Source organism: Sycon ciliatum, chromosome 1, assembly GCF_964019385.1.
Source record: "Sycon ciliatum chromosome 1, ocSycCili1.1, whole genome shotgun sequence".
NCBI lineage: Eukaryota > Metazoa > Porifera > Calcarea > Leucosolenida > Sycettidae > Sycon > Sycon ciliatum.
The window spans coordinates 69,819,879-69,841,905 of NC_088643.1; the positions used below are offsets into that span (position 1 = coordinate 69,819,879).

A 22,027-nucleotide genomic window follows, 5' to 3' on the forward strand; every position below is an offset into this window, starting at 1 on the left:
ATGTTAAACATGTCCTCCAGGGTGGTGAGGCGGAGCTGTTCAAAGATCGGGCTCGTGCGCGACCACGGTGGCAGACCGAAGAAGCCGCGGATAGCGCACTTCGTTAGACGTGTGAGGGGCTCAATGTTGCCAATTTGAAGTGACGGATAAAAGGCGTTGGAAGCGTACGACAACCTACCCTGGATCATCGACCTGTAAAACAGGATCTTTGACGCCAGGGTGAGGCTTCGGCGGCTCCGCCACAGCGCACCTACTGACTTCCGCACCTGCTGGATTGTGTGATTGACGTGAGGCTCCCAGGAGAGCTGCCCATCTACCATTACGCCCAGGTACCGCGCTTGTTCCACAACTGCAAGGGCTGCATTCCCACAGCGAATTCGAATGTTATCTGTGTCAGGGGCTGGGCCTCTTGGGGTAATCAACAGAGCTTGCGTTTTCTTTTGGTTCAGCATTAGCCCGCGGTCCTCCAACCACTGCGACAGGCCAGGGATGGCTGTGCTTAGAGAAGAGCACACTTGTTCGCAACTGCCCGAGGCTTCAATTGCAATGTCGTCTGCAAATTCCTGGTTTGTGACCTGCTGGGGCAAGCAGCATCGAAGGTTACGGATGTATAGTGTGAACAGGAGGGGGCCGAGGACGGATCCTTGCGGCACCCCTCGACTGCATGCGACGTATTCCGAGCAATTTCCGCCCACGACTACGCGTTGAAGCCGCTCACTCAGGTAACTAGTGAACCATATCTGGACAGTACCGCCGACCCCAATGTCGGATAGCTCCTGTGCCAAGATGGTGTGTTTGACACAGTCGAAAGCCTTCGACATATCCACGAATATCACACCTGTGAGTTTGCGCTCATACTTCGCTTTCAGCCAGCGATTGACAGCTAGCACAAGAGCGTCCTCCGTACTGTGGTTCTTCCTGTACGCGAACTGCGAGTCAGGGAGAATACTGTGATCGGTCAGAAAGGATGTAAGCTGAGCTTTGACGATCTTCTCGAGGAGGCGAGAAACGACTGGTAGTAGAGAAATAGGTCGATACGCAGTAGGCTGACAAGGGTCAAGGACTCAAGGCCGCCACCTTTGAATAGCGGCGACACATTAGCAATTTTAAACTGACGGGGAACACACCCCTGACATAACGAAGTATTGAAAATGATGCTGAGCGAGGGAGCCAGTATTGATGCCGAGTTTCTAAGGACAATACCCGGCAAGTCATCATGTCCAGTTGCTTTTGACGCGTCAACGGACTGGAGAAGGGCCGTAATGTCCTCCGTCGAAACAGGCGCAAATTCCGTGAATGCTGGTGCTTCACGTTCGGCTGGTGCGTTGGCGCACAGCGCGTCTGGTCGTCCAGGGTCATGTACAACTTCGCCAAAAGTTCGGGAGAGGATTCCAACAGGTACTTGTGGTGGGCTTGAACTTTTCGCTCGTCCAGTCACCACGCGTATCGTATTCCAGAGCTTCCGTCCATCCTTTCCGGCCGACTGTAGGCGAGCTTGAAAATACTGATCCCTTAGCCTCCGATCTAGCTTGCGCGCGGCTGCGCGGAGAGTGCGGTGTTGCTCTCGCAGGCGGACATCGTTTGGAGAGCATGAAAGAAGTCGGTGGGCCTTGTTTCGTTGACGCACAGCAGATACAAGTTCAGGACACAACCATGGGCAAGGTCGGCGCCTCGGCTTACGAGGAGGTTGTAAGGGGGCGTGACGATCTAGAGCAGTAAAAACCTTTGCGTACCATTCGCTTATCATTGCATCAACATCATTCGACTTGCTGAAAATCTCAAGATTGCAGTCCTGCAAGTCAGCGTTAAAATGCTCCCAATTTATCCTCCACACTCGCCTCTTTCGAGATGCGACTCGTTCGGACTGCCGGGTGGCGACGATAATGTTGGCCACAAATGCGTAGTGGTCGCTGATGTCACACTTGACGCCCGTGCATGTTCCAACTAGAGAGTTAGGGGCGAGGAGCAGATCTATTAGGGTGGAAGTTGATGCCGTTACTCTTGTCGGTGTCCGGATGTGGTTTTCCAGATCAAACCGCTGGAGCATGGTGTGCATCCGGCTGTGTCCCGAGCACATGTCCACATTGAAGTCACCAATGGCGACCACGCGGTTGTTTCGTCGCAAGGTTAGATTGTTCAGACTGATTTCTAGGTCTTGCCATACTGCAGCAGTAGTGGAAGGCGGAAGGTAGAACGTAGCGAGGGTGATGGGTTCACCGGATTCTGTCTTCAAGGTGAGTATCAGATTTTCGATTGTGTCACTCTCGAGTTCAGCGTGTCTGGAAACAGCCAGGGTATCTCGACTGTATACAGCTATACCGCCACCAGGTCTGTGCCCGCGATCGCGCCTAAAGAGTCTATAATGAGGTATATGAATGGATGAGTCAGAAATCGAACAATCAAGCCAAGTTTCAGCAATGCCGAAGATATCTACATTGTGGTAGTTTATGAAGTTTTGGATTTCGCCTAACTTCTTTCTAAGGCTGCATACATTCAGAAAAGCAAGTTTACAAGACTTCTGTCGACCGACAGTAGCTCTATGTAATTGTGGATTCATTTAATAGATCTATAAGGAAGAACTACATCTAGAAACTAATCCAAAACCTAAAACAAAAAATACACAGGCAGTTCAAGCATACTATTTCAAGGTGCAGTTCACTGCACCACTTCATGACGGCTCCTACCGCGGCCGTCGTCACCCTCACACTCTTCCTCCCAGTCCGACCCGGTACCATAGAAGTCGTCTGTCTTGGTGGTCGGGCAGACAGCCTTCGCGGACAAGTCGGCACTGGATGATGCGTCACTCCTGGCTCCTCGCTTACGCTTCCTCTCCATGGAGTGCTCCAGCGCACTAAAGCGGTTCGGGACAGAGGGAAAAGCGGAGGCGGTTTGTTGCAAGATTATTGGAGAAAAAGTAGAACACTTTCCACCTGCGACGTGCCAATCTTGCACCGGGGTAGGGACAGAAGATCCAGGAGCTGGAGTGGAAGTTACAGCTGCTTCAGTACCGGTTACATGTACTGCATTTGTATTGGACGCAAGGCTATTGTTGTGTTGCACGTGGTCGTTAGAAGATGCAGCCACAAAAGGTTTCTGGGGAGTTGTGTTGTCTCCTTTACCACCGGGTTCAGTTACGTTTCCCGCGGCAGGTGGGACTGGTACGGCTGTGTCATGGTGTTCTGAAGCTCGTACTGTCACTGCCTCAGGTACCTGGATGACGTCCTCCGTGCTTGGGCCCGCAGTAGCACTGGCCATACTCAGCGTGGATGTAGGTTGCTGTGCTTTTGTGCGTGTAGTGGGTATGCTAGATACACTGTCACCGTGCTGGGATGTGTTGGAGTTCACTTCAGAGTTTGAACCTACGCAATTCGTACGGGTACTCCCACGTTCGCAGGTCAACTGAGGTACAGAATCTGAAGGTTCAGAACTAGAGTTACTGTTAGTACGACTTGAACTTTCAGGCTCTCTGCCCGCCCTTACTTTACACTCTCGTGCTTCATGACCCGTTGTGCCACAGCGCCAGCACGTCTGGGTCTGCCCCCTGTGCCACACCCGCAACTTTCTCTTCCCAACGGTCACACACGACGGTACGGGTTTAGACAGTACGATATTGACGTACCTGATTCCTGTCTTGAAGGACGTGCCTTCGAAGCTGATCTTGCCGTGTGATGGCGGACCAATGAGCTTGCCGAAAACCGACAAAGATGCCGAAAGTGGGCCATCAGGCATTCCGACAGGGCAACCAAACACATGGAGCTGAGTGGAGCCCTCGTCGGGGAGATGCAGTTCCAACTGCTCACCTCGTATGCAAAGTCCCTTGCTCAAAACCGTCTCGCGCTGAGCTCTACTTGAAAGTGTGACTTGGCACCAACCAGGTTTCCCATGCAGATCAATCTGCTTGACAGACTCTTTCACGTTTAAGGAATTGCCAGACAGTTCCTGCAGTATAAACTTATGGTCAGAAGGCCAATCTTTCGATACTTTGAAACAAAACATGGATGGAGCAGGAGCTCCAAAATTTGCTCCTGCCTCCATCGCGTACGGGTTCGAACTCAGGAGTTTGCAGAACATCAGCAAAAGCGGCTGGCCACCCTTCAACCGTTGGTCCAAGCAACGTGCTTCTCTAAATCAGTTGCAGTGCGGGCAGCTGCCAGTGGGTTGGTGATGAAGCACTTTGTCTTGTCCTACAAACGAAGTGGTGAGCCAGCCATTTCCAGACTGATGAAGGAGCAAGTCGGAGGTAAGAAGCGATTGACAGTCTCAAGGAAGATTATATTAGCGGTGGCTGAACACCTAGCGAAGAACCAGCAGCAACCCAACTGTAAGGAACGCCCTGTGGCACAGTGCTTCACTTGTTTGTGCACACCGTAAAATGTTACCATCATTTTTGCCAGTGTTGGGACACGTTCTAGCTCGCATAGTTGAAGAACAAGAGGACTCAATGATGTCTGATTCGTTCCAACATGCCAGCTTTCATTGTAGTTTGATATGGGGCAGTGCTAAGCGCTATCACAGCTACATGTACATGTATCACAACCAAGTGCCAACAGGAGAGTAATCATGGAGAAAAGTACCTATCGATAATGCGTGCACCCAGGGTTTTCCGGCAAATTTACTAGTTCAGCTATTCCATCCTTGTATTGTTCTGAACGCCGAGGGCTCTAGTGAGTTTATGCAACACCTAACAGCCAAAAATCCAATAAGTTATGACCAAAGCAGCAGCAGAGAAGTACAAGCAATATAGATACGTGAATTTACCAATTTTAGGCAAATTTGGACAGTTTTTTGGATTTTTCTCCAGAATATGCACGGTGACCCTTATTTTCGCCGCGGTAAACCTGTTCCAACCCACTTATAGAACGTATTTGAAGTATCCACATAATTATGGGGCAAACTCAAAAATAAGCTGCAAAAAATATTCAAAGTTTCATTTTTTGCGTCTTTTTGTTCTTCTCCAGGAAATGACGACCTGGATCCCATCGTCAACCAAAGTGTACATTTTTCGGTGTTGATATCATCTTAGTCAATACCTCGAACAGTCTGTACAATTTTAGGTCATATTTTCTGTCCTAACTGATGTTATGGACGATTTCTCATCAATTTTGGGATTTTGTGTTATTTTGTGTCATCAAGGAAAATTGTGTTTTTGGCAAGACCTATTCGGGCAATTGAAAAACTGATGTTACTAAGCGAAAATATAAGGCTGTACCTATTCAAACCTGATGTCAGATTGGGCTGATGTTGAAATTAAATTTTTGGGCCTAACTGTCCCGAACCCCCTTAAGTCCCCAGCTCTATTCTATAATATCATTCACGCCGAACTGCTGCTGCATAGCCCCAAGTCTGAAGACTTGGCAACTTCACGCCAGGACCTGACTCTTGCGCTATGATACGCGTCGCCTATGATACCCCTAAGAATTTCCCACCTTGCTCCCCCTCATGTTCTGGCCGCCCGTTTTGGATCCATCAGTCACCTGATGATCGTAGTAATACGTGAAACTCAGAGTTGCAACAAAGCTTCCAATCTCTCTCTTGTGTATTACTGAAGTATATTGATACCTTGGTAGTGGTACCAGGCAATCTGGCAGAAGCACTATCAATCCTCCGTGGTAGTCGTACCAGGCAATCTGGCAGAAGCACTATCAATGAAAAAATCCTCCGTAAAGTGATACTTGAAGTACATGTAGGCCATGAATGCATTGTACGGAATTAGATATCCATAAAAGCAAAGACTACTAGTGTTTGTATGTACATGGGATAGACTTTATTCACGCTCTGCGAGGGATTTCTTCCAGAGCAAACCTCTGAAAACCAGCTCAGAATGGGTATACGTGTTGGTCCCTGACTTTGCGTAGCATCCAAACAAGCAGAAGCCAGCTACACTGGCCAATCCTATGCCAGTGAATGAGCAGGCATGCAGGCCGATGGTCCCGCGGACCCACTCTCTTTCTACTCGACCAGGCCCAGTGTCCTACAAGCAATGGCTACAAACAAGTCAGTTCTGTCACTGGCTGACTGTGTTCACCTTAGCAGCCATTCACTCGGCTGCAGACTCGGTCGGATTTGGCAGATCAAAAACGATCGGCACTTGCCGCGGACAGTATCTTATGTCGCAATTGGAAGCGTTGATGTACGTTGTCACGCCATCTGTGGTGATGCCGTACGCTGCATAGACACACAAACATGATGGTTGAAGAAGTAAAGCAAAGTTGGCACATCCGCGTTACAACCGGCTATACAATTGTATGGAGAAACACGATGGTCGAAGAAGACAGGCATATTGATTTCAACGGCACAAAGCAAGCAGCACCAGTAGATGAACTTCATCGGGGACATCTTTCAGGAATGGAACATACTGGCGTGGCCCCAAAGAGATTTGCAATTCATTCATAGTGCACCTGAATCATGCAAGTACTGAAGTACCTGCATCGTGGCGAAGAGACTAAGCAGTGATGTGCAAGTCATATAATGCTCCAGTGGGTTTTCCTTCGTAGACAATCCCCGCTCAAAACTGGGAACTTCTTACGAATTTTCAATAGAGATTGCGTAAAACGAAAACTATTGATATCTGCACACTACAGTCGGGTGAGACGGACACTACTACAAACTGTCAGAATATGCGAGCAAGCAGCGCCCAGCTATGAAAACGGAATTTCATAAATCACCACCAGTGCCCATTGCTCATTGTTGCTATGAATCCCCCCCCCCCTTGTTCCCAGTCTGGTGTTGACGTTACACTCCCCACCACCACCGCCGCCGCCGCCTCCGCCACCACCACCACATCCCCGTTATCTCTGTAGGACCGGACACAGGCACGACCCATGATAAACAAATCGTTTTAAAGAAAATTAGAAAAATAAACTCACTGTAGCACAGTGATGCACATCCCCGCTATCAAGCAAGAGTACATAACTCCCAAGAGTGTGCAACTGCCTGCACAACCTCTATGCAGTGCTGCGACGGCAAGGCTCACATCACGTGACATGGTTCAAAAGGTTACACTGGCAAACAGTGCAAAGTGACTACGAGGTGATTTGGCTTTTTTTAACATTCGGCATATTTTAACAAATGTGTAAAATTTGCTTCCCTTCTGGCTGTTTCTCTGCTCCGGATAGCTGTATCGAAACATGGGTGGTGGCAAAAGAGAGCCAGTTTATCGTAGATCAACATTGGCCAGAAAATTTGGTGCATATAATTTAATTCTCCCTGCCACGTCAGTATAAATAGTGGTGGGTGCTTTGCCATTTTGTGTAAACTGTGTAAAATAAGCCCCTGAATGGACGAGGGGGGGGGGGGGGGGGGGGGGCAGTGAATTGCTTCCGCAGGGCCTTTGGATGAGGTCAGGCCGTCTTGCCATCACTAAAGACAATAATCAAGAACAGTAGGTCACGGAATACACTTTGTGAGAACGAAAACATGGCTGCGATGCTATGCTACCTATCCAATTCTACCGTATGACACAGCCACTAGTTACAAATTCAAAAACACAGCTTTCGCAGCATACAATGTAGTTGAGAGATTAATTTTCATCCACTAGCAATCCTTGAAGTGATATCTATCAACTTCAGAACATTGATGTGTGGGAATGCTAAAGGTGATCTATGTATATGACAGGTGTATGTGCAAAGTACTTCAGTATGTGTATGTGCTGTGTCAGGTGGTAAAATCCAGTGGTAGTTCGAGGAGATGGGCGTCGATTCCAGTGACGATCCGGTATCATCCAATCAGTCAATTAGGCGCCAACCGTCATCGCAATTGACTGCTGGTTTGCGCTTCCTTATCTCGATAGCTTCAAGCAGTTTGCTTGATGGTAGCGAAGCCTCCCTGCCGAGAATCTTTGCCTGGTGGAAGGGCAGAACTACCACTGGACTTTACCACCTGACACAGCACATACACATGCTGAAGTACTTCAAGGTGCACATACACTTGTCATATACATAGATCGCCTTTAGCATTCCCACACTTGAAAGTGTTCTTGTACGTGCTGTGATAGTCTTATCTACTTTCTTCTGTTTAGGTCACCTGACAGGTGATGATTGTAAACTTTAGTGTTAGTGTTAGTTTTCTTGCCTTCTTGCCAAATTGTGTCTGTGTGTATGTGTGAGTTTTCTCTTGTTTCGTTCTGTTTAGGTCACCTTACAAGTGATGATTGTTTAGTTTGCTAGCCTTGCCAATTGTGTCACCACGATGTGTTAGTTCTAGAACATTCATCTGCCTGCATTATTCGTCTATATATTTCGGGTTTTTGCCTCCCCTTCCTCAATGCCCTGATGATGCCCAATGGGCGAAATATTGGCAAAGTTATTTATTTATCTATTTGGTGCAGCTGAGAGCCTGTAGCTGGAATGGCGATATTTTTCAAATGCAAGAAAGACGCTGCAATGGAGTTTGGGAATTCTGAAGAAACATTTTACAACTATGTTAAAAAAAAGCCAAATCACCTCGTACAAAAGAGTTGTACCCAAAGCTGGGTTGTGTACAACCCTGTATCAATCATGCACAGAGTGTAAATAATGTGTATGGATTCATGGCATGATCTGAAGGTCTGCCATCGCAGACCCCATAGCTGGAGTTGCACACTCTTGGGGGTTATGTACTCTTGCCGCTATCTATATTAGATTCGTCTTTTTTATCTGTGCTTCTCACCCGCCACTAAGAAAACTTGTTCTGCACCTCTCCATTGCTATGCTGGATAGTTCTTGCACAACCTCCATAGCACCGTCACATTGGTGACCTTACCTTGATGAATGTGCCCAAACACGTGGAATTTGGGTTTGATGCGATGCTGTATCTCACGCAGCAAATCCACACAGCCTGCTCGTAAGCCGTTAGAGTCGACAAGGTCACCATATCCAACGGGCGGGCCGTGCGTCATCAGGATGTCAATGTTCGACGGGATCCTCTGCCACTTCTCTAGGCAAGCATCGCCGCGGGGCAGATTGAATGCCCAGTCACAGAACTCTGGCTGCCTGGGGCAACAAACATGCATTGCACACAGGCAGTTTGGCATTGGATGAAGCCATGTCGGATACATTCAAAAGTCTGCTTGTAAACCATCACAACCCGTAGACCAAGGTCCTTGCAAACATGCAAAGTATAACCAAGAGCAGATAAATAAGAGTGTGCAACTCTGGGATGGGTTGGCCCACGGCGGAATCTGTTGTTGACGTAATCTTTTCTACGACGCACGCGCTGCGAGTCTTTTGCAAGTTTTGCCTCGTGCACTTGACCGGGCTTTACATTACAAGGTCGGTGCCCAGCACGTGCTCTCACACTGCTCTGTGGCAAAATGCGCATTTTTCTGAAAAGGTGACGTCAACAAAAAATTCCGCCGCAGATGGTGCAGAAGAGATCCGGAGTTGCACACTCTTGTTTATCTACTTTTGGTATAACGTATAAGACCGTATAAGACTGAACCGCACGTCCATGGAAACAGGCATCAGGAACGAATATCAAGCAAAACTGTGGGATAATATTCCACAGTTTTGCTTTGTAGTATTATGATGGTAAGCCTCACCATGGCGAGCCGTAAATGCGAAAGCCACGGACAATTACTTCAGCATCCTCGATGTACGTGCAGTCCTTCAAGAGAGCTTTGACACCATCACTCGTCGCTTCCTTCAGCTCCGGCAAATGCACGGTGAAACGAGACTTCGCCTGGAAGCCGTCCCACTGCTCCGAATGGAAAGTCAGTTCATGATTTCCAGCAATGACAATCTTGTGTTCGTGCGGCAACCCGGCAAGGTAGTCGTTGAACTCTTTCACCTGACTGGGCTGGCCAACATCAGTGAAGTCACCAGCATGCAGGAGAACATGGCCCCATGGCACTTCAAATTGGAAATGCTTGGACAATCCATGCGTATCCGACAGACACACAAATCTAATGAAATCCAGAACACAAGCGGAGCACCCACAAGGTGGAATGATGCACTGAAATCACACAAGTACAACTAAAGGTAGCACCATCAGCCATAAAACACATGACAAAGTCCCGGACATTAAATACAACACCATAGATTGTAGGAGTTCTAGTTGAGATAAAACCCCATGGCACAGTGTAATCAGTCTAGCTGAGGGAAAACCCCATGGCACAGTGTAATCAGTCTAGCTGAGGGAAAACCCCATGGCACAGTGTCATCAGTATAGTCTAGCTGAGGGAAAACCCCATGGCACAGTGTAAACATTTGAGAAGTCATTAGCCAGGGTGCACAGTATGTACATGTATACTTGCTGTGTACCTTGTATGCCCTTCGGGACATGGTGAGCTGGGATCTGCAAGCTTCTCCACTACAGTACATGGTGATACTGTCTGCAGGTGACTCCAGGCTGCTCTGGGATCGCCACGCATCTCCATTGCTTTCTCGGCCGGTTTACTGGTCCATACATCTCCAGGTGATCTCTAGTTGTAATTAATGAACACATGAATAGCTATTACTATAGTAGAAAGGTAGCTTGCTCTCAGCGAGATTTAAATATGTTCTTTGCCGTGATCGTGCATGATCTGAGTCTAACGGGACGCTATAAATGCTAGGAGATTTTGTTCTTAGTAAACCAGGTTGAGGCTTTCCTTGAAGAACAAGTCTGGGAAGTTGTTTTATCTGACTGTGACCATTCATTGCGCCTGTTAGAGTGATGTCACTGGAATAAATGCACGGCACACGAACGACTGTACTGCAGATGGCAGAAAGGAGTTACAGATTTTAGTCTGGTTACTGTTAATGCAGCTGTTGAGTGTGTGCCTCACCCAGATGATTTCTAGTGGGGCCACCTAGAATTAATTCGTTGTTTCGGGTCACTTCACTCATCCGTACCAGGGTCGGTCGGTCGGGTATTTTTTTGGTTACTGATAATGTAGATTGTGCATATCGAAAATCCAAGTTTTCTCCTTTAAGCCAGTCGATCAAATCCGACTGTAATAATCACCTAACCGATTACTCGTTAGGGAGGTTGAGTCCGAAAAGCACTGAAACCCCCCGTCAGGCGAAATAGCACGTCATAGTACATTCGAGATCAGCGGGAAAGAAGATGACGACGTCCACTAATTTAGTATCTGTGCACACGAATCTGCTGTGTGTGTCACTCTGTGTGTCAGCTATGGCATCATCGCCTGTGGTTCTATGCCTAGCATGTACGTCTGAACCATCCTGCAAAGTTTGAATGACGTAGGTTGAGCGATCGCTCCGCGAAACATACTTTTTGAAATTCTCTTCATGGTATATCTTCCACCATTGAAATTTCGAATTTCTTCGAATTTTTTGCTGAGAGGGGTGGCTTGCAACCTCGATATGGCTTGTTCCAGGCATGCTTTGGAGCCATCGCCTGTTGAAGTAGTGGCAGGGATCTGCCCTGCAACTGCTACAACAAAAAATGATTCGATCTGAGAAAGGGTGAGACCGCGAATCTCGGTTGAATATTGAGTATTTCAAGCCTTTTCACGACGAAGATGGAGTTCTTTTTGGAGATGGACGTCGCGGCAAAGGACATGGTGTCCGACTTCTGGCGTCTGGTGCAGCCAGGGATCATTTGTCCAGTCAGGTCGGCAGCCTAACCGTCGGTAAGCTTGTGTTTGGATCCCGTTCTGCTCGATGTGGTAGATCACAAACAATTTGATATCGCACAAATTGATCTCAGCATCGTGCGTACGGTATTTTATATTCAGAAAATCCCAAAGTATCTCTGTGTGGCCGTTCTATGCCACGAGAAACTCCAATCAGGCTCCTATGTCCTCTGCCTTCATGATTGAATGTCCACTTCGTTTGAACAACGAACACAACAATCGAGGACGCGTCGACGGCTTTGCAATGAAAAATACAGCTATACTGGAGCTGAAAAAAAGAAGAAAAAACGTGCTCAGGATGAGACTCGAGTACACGCATACTCTCCCAGTAGGTGAAACTCAAATTTTTGTGAAAAATGCGTGTCGCCGACTGACCAGTAATTTCGCCTGACGATTTTGTGACGTTTGAATCAGTATCCACTTTGAGCATTCAGTTGCCAGGAGCATGGTTTGTGTTCTGAGGAATTCAAAACTGCCATGTTGCAGAGATATACTTTTACCAATGGAGAATTTTTGGCGTCATGAAGACTTTTTAAATATCTTGGCGAAATGGAGTAATTATTTTATGGACAAAAATCTGACACTGTTTGCTAACAACTACATGTATCCCCAAGAGTCCATAACCCCCCAGAGTGTGCAACTCGTGATCCTTCTCAGCACAAATCAGTGCCGCAACGAAATCCAAACTTCATACGTCATGTAGTGAGTAGCTATGACGAAATGGGAAGTTTGGCCCGGACCTACTTCGCCCGTTTGCCCAATTTGGGGTCTTTCTTTACGAATCCACGGCCAGGTATTGTACGTAACACGCCTGGAAAGGCTCAAGTACACAAAGAATTATTTTAGAGTTGTCGAACAGTTTTCTCTTTTGAGTGACAATGAGACAATGCTGGAAACATCGCTGGATAACTGCTCCAAATCAATCTTCTCCAGGGCATGAATGATCGATTTCTTCTGCGATGCAGTCAAAGCTTTCACTTTTGCCTTTCTCCTCTTGCGACGAGCAGGAGCAGGAACAGGAGCAAGACCAGGGGCAGGAAGAGGAGCAGGAGTAAGAGTAGGATCAGGAGGGTTACACATGGTGGAGGACACCATCCCAGTTGAACTACTTGTACCAAAATGGGACTGAGGAGCAGGTTGAAGCACATCTACTTCGAAATCGATCGGGTCTTCATGCCGTGTGCCAAGAGCTATTTCCATCAAATCTTGTAAATCTATATCCATGCCTATTCTTGCTATCCCGGAGTCACGAACTCTCCCAATACAAGCTTTTCAGACAACGAGCAGAGAAACTCTCTTCAAATAAAAAAATCTGTGACTGTGAAATCAAAGCCGTTCTGCTGACACTGCATAACCCGTGGAGCAAACGTTTTACGTGACACTTCCGTGGCTTGCTTCAAAGCAACCTTCAACTATTACTTGGAACCCCCGCCGGATGTACCAGATATGCACATGGCCCCATCCGCCCATGCTTGCCCAGGGACCGGATGACGCAATGTTTGGATTTCGTTGCGCCAGACCCCAACCTGGAGTTGCACACTCTGGGGGGTTATGGACTCTTGGTATCCCTAATTATATTCGAATTACCCAGTGTACGTATACCGTGGCTGTTAGCAATAGCAGTGTTACCGTGTCAGATCCAACCCTGACTGAGATCTATTACTAGTATTACATAATTATTATACTTACGCTTCGCAGATCGCAATGTTTGTGACTTCACTGACTTGTTCGTCTTAGTCAGACTGTCGGAATCACTGTTTTTTTGTGTTCGAACATCGGTGCGACCCTTCCTGCGCAATGTCTACTTGTTACTGAAGCCGTAGTGGTTTCGGACTTTGTCGGAGCCCTCTTCCGCACCAAACAAATTCATCGCGCTCTGCACTATTCCGCCCCAGAACGCGTACCGTTTTCTGGAGTTCGTGCCGTCCCACATCGTTCGAGTGGGCATTTCTCAAGACTGCAAGCTCGGGTAAAAGAATCCTGGCATCTCTCCTGAATACGAAATGCTGAAGTTGAAGATGGCAAGAACAAAGTGTTCTCAAATTTCTAAAACGGGCTACGTGTGGCGCATTTTGCTGGGAAGGTAGCAGTTCTGAAAACACCAACAACATCAGCGAAGCGCTTGCCAAGGAAAGAAGGTGCGGAATTGCTTACCCTATCCCACTGGAAGGTCGTTACATTGTACTAGAAAAATGCTAGTTTGCCGTCATCGCCTGCCACCTGGATCATGGAGGCATGTATCGCTTGAAAACGAAGTTTCTTGACTTGAATTTCAACGCGCGTCTTGTTCAGCGTATCGTTGAGTGCTGAAGGGTCTGCTTCAAACTATGATGAAGACGTCGACCTTACGTGCAAGTGCAGCGAAGCGGGAGGCCACAAACTAAAGCTTGGTCCGTCGACAATGCTAGCTGATTTCTTTGCCCTTTGAGTGGGCTGAAAATAAATTTGAAAAATCGCTCTGGGAAACGACATTTTTTTAAATGACGCGGAGGAAGTACAATTATTTATGTAGTTGCAGTACTGTGAGAATGAGAACAAGGACTTCCCAAAATCATGAAAATCCCCTGTCGACTTTCTTACCACACCGACAGGCTCCTTCTTGGATGATCCGAGCAAACGCTCCATCGGAACGACGAGCGGCAGATTTGCGGAACGCGGGAGCAGCAGGACTGAACGACTTCACTCAGAACTACTAGTAACTAGACTGGTCAGATATGACCGACTTGATTATCATGATTACCGTGGGCAGTTTTCGCTTGAAAAGCCTGTCAAAGTGATCGAAATTTTCAATCGCGACACAGCATCTCGTTGTCCTGCGGTGTGGCCAGTATACTATAAGCACGCTCATCCTCTTGCAGAAACCCGGAAACCTCTTGGGCCACTTTCCAGCACAAGGCCAATCGTATTGCTTTCGGTACTCCGGAAATGTCTATCACTAATCGTGCTCAAACGCATTCAGCCACGGGTTGATTTATCCCCGTCACAGAGTGCATTCCGACGCCATCGTATACTACTAGACTACCAGCGATATTATTGATTGATTGATTTTATTTGGATTCGCGAGACCAAACAAGCAGGAGTGCTAGCGAATCATGGTTGAGTTGTGCTATGTATGTGACTTTATGTAGTGTGTGCGTGGAGTGGTGGGGGCTGCGGAGGCGGAGGCCCAATACTATGTAAGGCCGGGGATGGGAGGAGAGAAGGCCAGCGGAGAGTCAAACCCAGAAGAGGGAGGGCCTAGGGGAGCTGAAGATTAGCTGAAGTACACTTCTGACATGTCACAAGACTGTAGGCACGGAGATGACCAATCGCATTGCACCTAGCAGGGCCTAGATGAGGCCATCAAAGCATGCTAGTATTGCTACAAGAAGTAGAACTCCATATTAAATTTAGTGGAGCGGGCTTTGATTTTCCCATCAAAGCCCGCTCCACTAGGGCTTTGATTCACTGATCAAGCTCGCTTTTTTTTACTCAAGTCCGATATGAGTTTCAAGCGCGGGTGCATGTCAGAAATGCAATCAAAACACTCGTACATGTAGATCTACTCGTGTTCGATCAGCCTACATCACAGCCCTTCGCGCGGCGGGCTGTGATTAGGCGTTCTTATGACACGTGACCGTATCCTTGGAATTGTCTAATCACCACCTTTCCCGCCGGGGGCATGATTCAGCCATCATGCCCGCTGCCCTTGGCAACACTGACGTCACTTCAGGTATGATTGACAATCATGCCCGTGGTCAAGTGGCAACGAGATGTAGCCAATAATGTGACAAGGCGCGGGTTTTGAAGAAAGAAGTGGAAGTGCATGTAGAAAGGAATGTCGTTTGTCTTCTTGTCTCTTGTCTTCTTGTCTCCTCCAGACCGTGTATGATTAATAATAAAATAATTAGTGTTGAAACGAATAATCGAACAATCGAATAATTTAGAATATTCGTGGGGTGAACGAATAATCGAATAGTCGTAGGAATTATCAGAAATCGAAAAAAAAAAAAAAAAAAAAAAAAAAACCATCTATGCTCAGTGCTGACCCTACTTTGCACTGCGTAGATCTGCTCGCAGTATTTCTTCTCAATCTCTTCTCCTCCAAGTATTAGTTTCTCCTATCGGTATCTAGTAATACTTCTGTTTTTTCCATATAATACGAGAGAAACATGGATGCAGTGAATGATTATGTGATTTTCGGTCTTTGACCACTTTGTGGTGGGTCTGATCTGCTCACCCCACCCCCCCCCCCCCCCTCCACACCGCTTTAGGAGCTGCATCTGCGCCTTGATCCAAGAGGGTGGTGGCTTTCCTGCCGATGCGGAAAGCTCGGCTTCTAGCCGAGTCTCACGTGAACCGTGAACGTTTTTCCTCCATACTGTGCTTTTCTGTCATGTCTGCACCCTGTAGTTGCCAGTGCACATACTGGCAGATATACATGTACTGTCGCGGACATGGAAATCCAGTCGATTGTCCGGGGCCGGTTTTGCACCTCCACATAACAAAATCCGATAATCAGCAAAAAAAATTAAAAAAAACTACTTAAAAAGTGCTGAAAAAGTGTTGAAAAATGCCATCATGCGTATGATAGAATATAGATTATTCGTTCGATGGAGGGCGAAATTATTCGATAGATTATTCGTTCGAAGAATCCGTGTTCGGTTTAAACTATACATCTCACACTCGTAGTACTCTTGCTTGATTCCATACGTTTACTGTGCGAATTCAAGTACTGTAAAAGCCATAATAACGAAGTGCTAACTCTAACGAGTTAACGAGGAGAAATCTGTCGTTTAAAATAGAAATCATCATACAGAAATCCATACATACATGTATACTGTCCTGTTGAGCGCCGAGAATGAGTGAGAATCGTTACCTTTGGAGTTTGGTACACGTAAACTAGTCAATTTTGGGAAATCGTTAGATGCGCCTCGTTAGAATAATGGATTTTACAGTATTAAAACCAAACAAACAGCAAAACGAGTACATGTACACAAACTCACGAGAATAAAGACAGGAGCACAGAAATGAACGGGAGACAGTCTACGAAGTGGTGGTATCATCGGTGCATGCACCACGGTACATTGTCATTGCAAAGTTCGTGGGTACTGAATACACCATGGTATGGCCAACTGTGTAGCAGTCTACAACGTGTAGGGAATGGCAGCTCGGCGGAATGCTGGGATGTTGCCCATGGCTCGCACCGTGTCAGATATGGTTCCATAACAGGCAACCGTGAGATGCCGGTCGGCATTGGCCTGCTCGGCTTCTGGCTATTGGTTGTTGTAAACTAGGCCCAGACTGCGCTGAAGGCGAGTTGCTCCGCAGTTGCGAACAAACAGTGCCTGCAGAGCAGGACTGGCACGGTGATGAACGCACCGCCATACCAACACGAGCAGTTTCTGGCGATATGCCTCGTCCACGCGATAAACAGAGAGCCTCTCCAAGAGGTCACTGGCCCTGGTAAATCGTGGTCGTCCGAACACCGCCCTTGCTGCGCGGTTTTGGGCCACCTGCAAGCGGTTAAGCTGGTTGTGGGTCAAGCCGGAGCCATATGCGGACGATCCATATATCAAATATCAAATCCGGCATGATGACGGATAGGAAGTACTTGCTTCGACTAGCTAGAGTGAGGCAGCGTCGCGCCCGCCACAGACTACCGATCTTCCTAGCAGTGCGTGAGATGCACCGGTCAACTTGCGGTTGCCAGGCCATTCGTTCATCGATCAAGACGCCGAGGTGTTTCGCGCTGGTGGTGTGCGGAAGGACATCGTTTCGACAGCGTACAACCACGTCCGGCTGCTGCCCACTGCTGCTGGTAAAAACCAATACATTGCTCTTCTTTGCATATAATAGAAGACTACGAGCGTCCAGCCAACTTGAGAGGGAGGTAACCGCCAAGCTGAGCGCATCAGACACCTCTTGCGCTGTCCGTCTTGCACATGTCAGGGCGATGTCATCCGCAAACTGCAGTGATGATGCCGACGCAGATTCAGAGGGGACATCTCTGGTGTATATGGAGAACAGCATGGGTCCTGGAGACTCCTAGTACAGAGCCCTGCGGTACACCACAAGTGCACGGTACAGTTCTGCCCAGTCTGGAGCCCATACGAACGCGTTGATGGCGCCCAGACAGATAGTCCCGAAACCATTTCAGGGCTGTGCCGGAGATACCGATGCTAAACAAGTCCTGGATGAGGGTGGCATGCTTCACCTTGTCAAAGGCTTTACTCATATCTAACAGGCATGTTGCTACAACAGAACCGTTGTCTCGGGCTTGGAGGACGGTGTCCGAGAGCAGTGCCAGCGCATCTTCGGTCGAGTGTCCAGGGCGGAATGCAAACTGGGTGTTAGGGAGAGCTGGGTCGGCGAAGTCAACCAGGGCTTTCTGCACCAGCTTTTCGAGTAGCTTAGAGATCACGGGTAGCAGCGACGCAGGGCGGTAGTTTGTGGGCACGGATGGGTCTCCGGCCTTGAACAGGGGTGTGACGTGGGCTAGCTTGAGACCTCTCGGCATTCCGGGCGCACTGAACCACCTGCCTCTGCCTTGAACGACCCGCAAATTGCGTGGGCTCAGGAGTATTCAAACCGTGAGCGCAAGAAGCTGGTAGAGAGAGAGAGTTGAAGCTGCCCGCAGAGGAAGCCACTGAGTAAGTACTCGTCGAAAACTGTCCACATTCTATGAACCCAGCCCACCTATTGCTCTATTTGTATATACCGTTTTCTTCTGTAAATTATCTCCTCCTGAACACTCATGCCGCTGAACCTTCTTGCCAAACCCTTCTCCCCTAGGAATCCTGCCACTCCGCATGCACAGTCACCTTCAGTACACCCTCCACCTACCCAGACCGCTGCGCCTCTCAAGATCGGCGCCCTAAACATATGTAGCCTACGGTACAAGCGTGCAGAAGTAGCTGCCCTCATCCACGACCGCAGCTACGATGTCTTGGGTATCTCGGAGACGTGGCTGAGTCCCGAAATTGCAGGCGGAGAACTTAGTATCCATGATTACAATTTACACCGTAATGACAGGCACGGCCGGATGGGTGGTGGGGTCTGCTTTTATTACCACCAAGACCTTCCTATTCGAGCCCGTCTTGACCTTCATTCCTACAAGATCGAGTCTGCTTGGTTGGAAATAAAAGGTCCACTTGGCTGCCACTGGATTGGTTGTATCCCCCAGGGAATCAGTATCTTACTGGACAGACCTAGAAGCGGTGATCCTGCGTGCCAAGCTGCAATCGGCCTCCATTACAATGGTTGGTGACTTCAACGTCAACATGGACCCAAAACAGCCTGGTCCCCAGCAGTACATTCTCAGTGACCTCTGTGCCGCCTATGGCCTCAAGAACATCGTTAGAGAACCCACTCGTGAAACTCCCCGCTGTCCGAATGGTACTATAATTGATCTCATTCTGGCTGACCCTACCTATGCAACTGTATACCTACTGTCGTACCTCTTGATATCAGTGATCACAGTGCCGTGGAGTGCAATATCCAGGTCGATGTTCCCCGGACTACACGGCAGGCCCCAAGGCACATGCGAATTTTCAATGCCGTGACAGGGCGCTCACGGTGCCGTCAAGATCCGTGCTGCGACGTCCATGAGATCAGCAACACGTTCCACTCTATTGTTACAGACACAAACCGACCCGACCATCTCGGCGTTCCGTGTGGCCCCAACGGGCCTGTCTCCCTAACCGAGTTCTCCCCTGTAACTCCATCGGACGTTCAACGTCTCCTTCAGCAGGTAGATGCTCGCAAAGCTACGGGAAGTGACGGCATACCGGGTTCGCTATTGCGGCAGTGTTCCGATTTATTGGCATATTCTTTAGCAGTACTGTTTTGCACTTCCCTCCGCACATGCACGGTTCCTTTGGCGTTCAAGCTGGCGACCGTTGTACCGCTTTACAAGACCGGGGACCCATCAGTCCCCACCAATTATCACCCTGTTTCCCTCCTTCCAGTTGTCTCAAAACTGTTGGACAGAGTGGTGCAGCGTCAGCTAGTTCGCCATCTAGACTTGAGTAATGCCCTACCTGATTCTCAGTTTGCTTTCAGGAAAAAGTGCTCCACTGAGGATGCCCTCTGTGTTCTCACGGACAGCTTGCAGAAGGCGAAGGACAGTGGTCTGGTAACGGGGCTGTGCCTCCTCGACATGTCCAAGGCTTTTGACAAAGTCCGGCATGGTATCCTCATCCAAGACCTTTTTGACGTTGGTATCTCTGGTCACTGAGTCTGGTGTCGCCCTGAAGTGGTTCGCGAATTACCTGACAGATCGCAAGCAGCAAGTTACAGTCGCTTCGACCACAAGTCGTGCTCTTGACTGCACCTGTGGTGCGCCCCAAGGCTCCGTCTTGGGGCCTGTTCTCTTTAACGTCTACACCCGTGATGTGAAATCGGTCTCATCGCCAATACCCAGCGTGCAATTCGCAGACGACATTGCCCTGTATGATTCAAAAGCTTCCGCTGGGGAAGTCTCCAAATCCGTCTCTTCAGCTGTCACTGATCTCGCCTTTAGCCCTTTCCCAAAGGTGCTCGCCCTTTTTTTTCGCCTTTTTGGCCCTTTTTGGAAAAGCCCGGTTCTTTCGCCCTTTTACTGCGTTTTTGGTGAATATCGCCCTTTTTGAGCTTTTTTTAGCTGAAAAAGTGCTAAAATCTGTTTGCTCATGCATGCGATCACAGTTTCCGAGTACTCGATGGGCCTCGGCACGCCGCTTTTTTGGGGGGGCAACAAGTTGGTGAAGCTTGTACCCGCGGTACCCGGTGTAGACAATGCTGTAAAAAGTGGGTTTTTTGAACTTTAGTTCCTGTTTTGCCTTTCGTTGACCCATAAAAATGGAAGAGTGCGTATTCATTTCTCAGCTTGGGTTCATACACTTGTATCTGAACATGTATCATGGCTATGTTTCACTGAAAAAAGAGCACTTTTTGCCTGTTTTCACTAAAAAAGGAGCACTTTTTCAGCATATTTTGAGGGACGCGAAAAGCACTAAGTGCGAATTAAAAGAGCACCTTTGGGAAAGGGCTACTCACCATATGGCTTAAGTCACGCGGCCTAATTATAAATGCCTCCAAAAGCCAGGTAATGACTATCTCACCGCAACATGCTGGGCCTGAGGTCTCTATCGTGTGCTGCGATACCTCTCTACCGATAGTGAAGTCTGCGCGGTATCTTGGTGTCTTTCTTGACAACCGCCTGAGTTGGGATGTACACGTCAGCGCCATAGTGACCAAAGCTGCGAGGAAGATTGGCGCCTTGTGGCGAGCCCGTCGATGCCTCTCCCGCAGCTCGCGCAAGATATATGTAAAGGCTATTGTCATGCCGGATATGGTATATGGTGCCTGCTGCTTCTCTGCAGCCCTCCGCGTGACCCAACTTCAGCGTCTGCAAGCCATGCAAAACCGTGCGATCCGATGCATTGATGGCAGCCCGCCATGTTCCGCGATGCAGCCCCTCCTGGCTGCCAACTCGATTTACCACGTCACTGAACTTTTTAAACAAAAGCTCCTGATCTTCATCTGGCGGTGTCTAAATGACTCCACTAGCCTTGCTCTAGCCCAGCTTCTCAAACCAGCAGCATGCAGCGGCAGAAGTGCGCGCCATCAGCATGCCAATGGTCTGCTCAGCCAGCCAGCTCGCAGTCGGTGTGGCCGAACGAGATTCGCCACCGCAGGAGCATTGCTGTAGTGTGGAAAAGTTTGCCTAGAGAGGTGCGCACCGTATCCAGATTGCAAGATTTTAAGCTAGCCTGCCTTCCTTATGTATGCCTGAAATAGGTTGTGTTTCGTCAGGTTTTGACATGTTCCTTTTCTTCTCAGTATTCTCGCTCGCATAGTACTTCACTTCTATGATAATATTGTCTATGCTGTTGCTCATTAGGATTTTGGCAAATTCTATCCTTCGCTTTCATATAACTGGGCCAGGAACCCGTTTGAACTTGCGAAGTAAAATAAAATCAAACAATCAATCACTTTCCCGCTGGACAGGGACGCATTTAAACAGTGTGACCAGTGAAGGGGCAAGGATATCAGCGCTATGTTTCAGTACAAAACCGGGTATGTCGTCACTTCCTGTGGCCTTGGTCGTGTTGATTGATCGTAGTAACCGCGCAACTAACTCCCTGACAGTAACCAGCGGGAAGGAGATGAGACATTGCTGTGGGGGTGGTCTGGAGACTTTGCGGCCGGCTGGTGTCCGTGATAACCTTGTGGAACGCGGTGGTTACTGCGGTGGCGGTGGTTACTGCATCAATACTGCATGCGGAGTGTCTGCGGGATAGCGCGAGCTCCAGTGTGGGAGCAAACTCACTTTTTTTATTTTATTACTACTACCGTAAAATCCTGCCAGAGCGCCCCGTCTCTCCCATCCCTCCCTGACTTCTTGTCAGGGACGTGATTGATTGTATCCTCGTACTCGTATGACTCTGTCGCAGTCTGTGATGCCGTACTGCACTGCAGACGCGTGCTCGACCCCGTTGGAAATGT

General features: G+C 48.4%; 1 protein-coding gene and 1 long non-coding RNA gene across 2 annotated transcripts in view; both read right to left on the reverse strand.

Moving 5' to 3' along the window:
- LOC135805169 (uncharacterized) overlaps positions 1–22,027 on the reverse strand; it is a 141,516-nt gene that overhangs the window by 15,866 nt on the left and 103,623 nt on the right. The window lies entirely within an intron of this gene.
- LOC135805166 (metallophosphoesterase MPPED2-like) lies at positions 5,519–14,402 on the reverse strand. Its single transcript, XM_065319169.1, has 5 exons — positions 14,138–14,402; positions 10,239–10,399; positions 9,518–9,880; positions 8,740–8,969; positions 5,519–6,165 (listed from the first exon to the last, which is right to left on the reverse strand). The coding sequence occupies exons 1-5, from the start codon at positions 14,180–14,182 to the stop codon at positions 6,038–6,040; spliced, it is 927 nt and encodes a 308-aa protein (XP_065175241.1). The 5' UTR covers positions 14,183–14,402; the 3' UTR covers positions 5,519–6,037.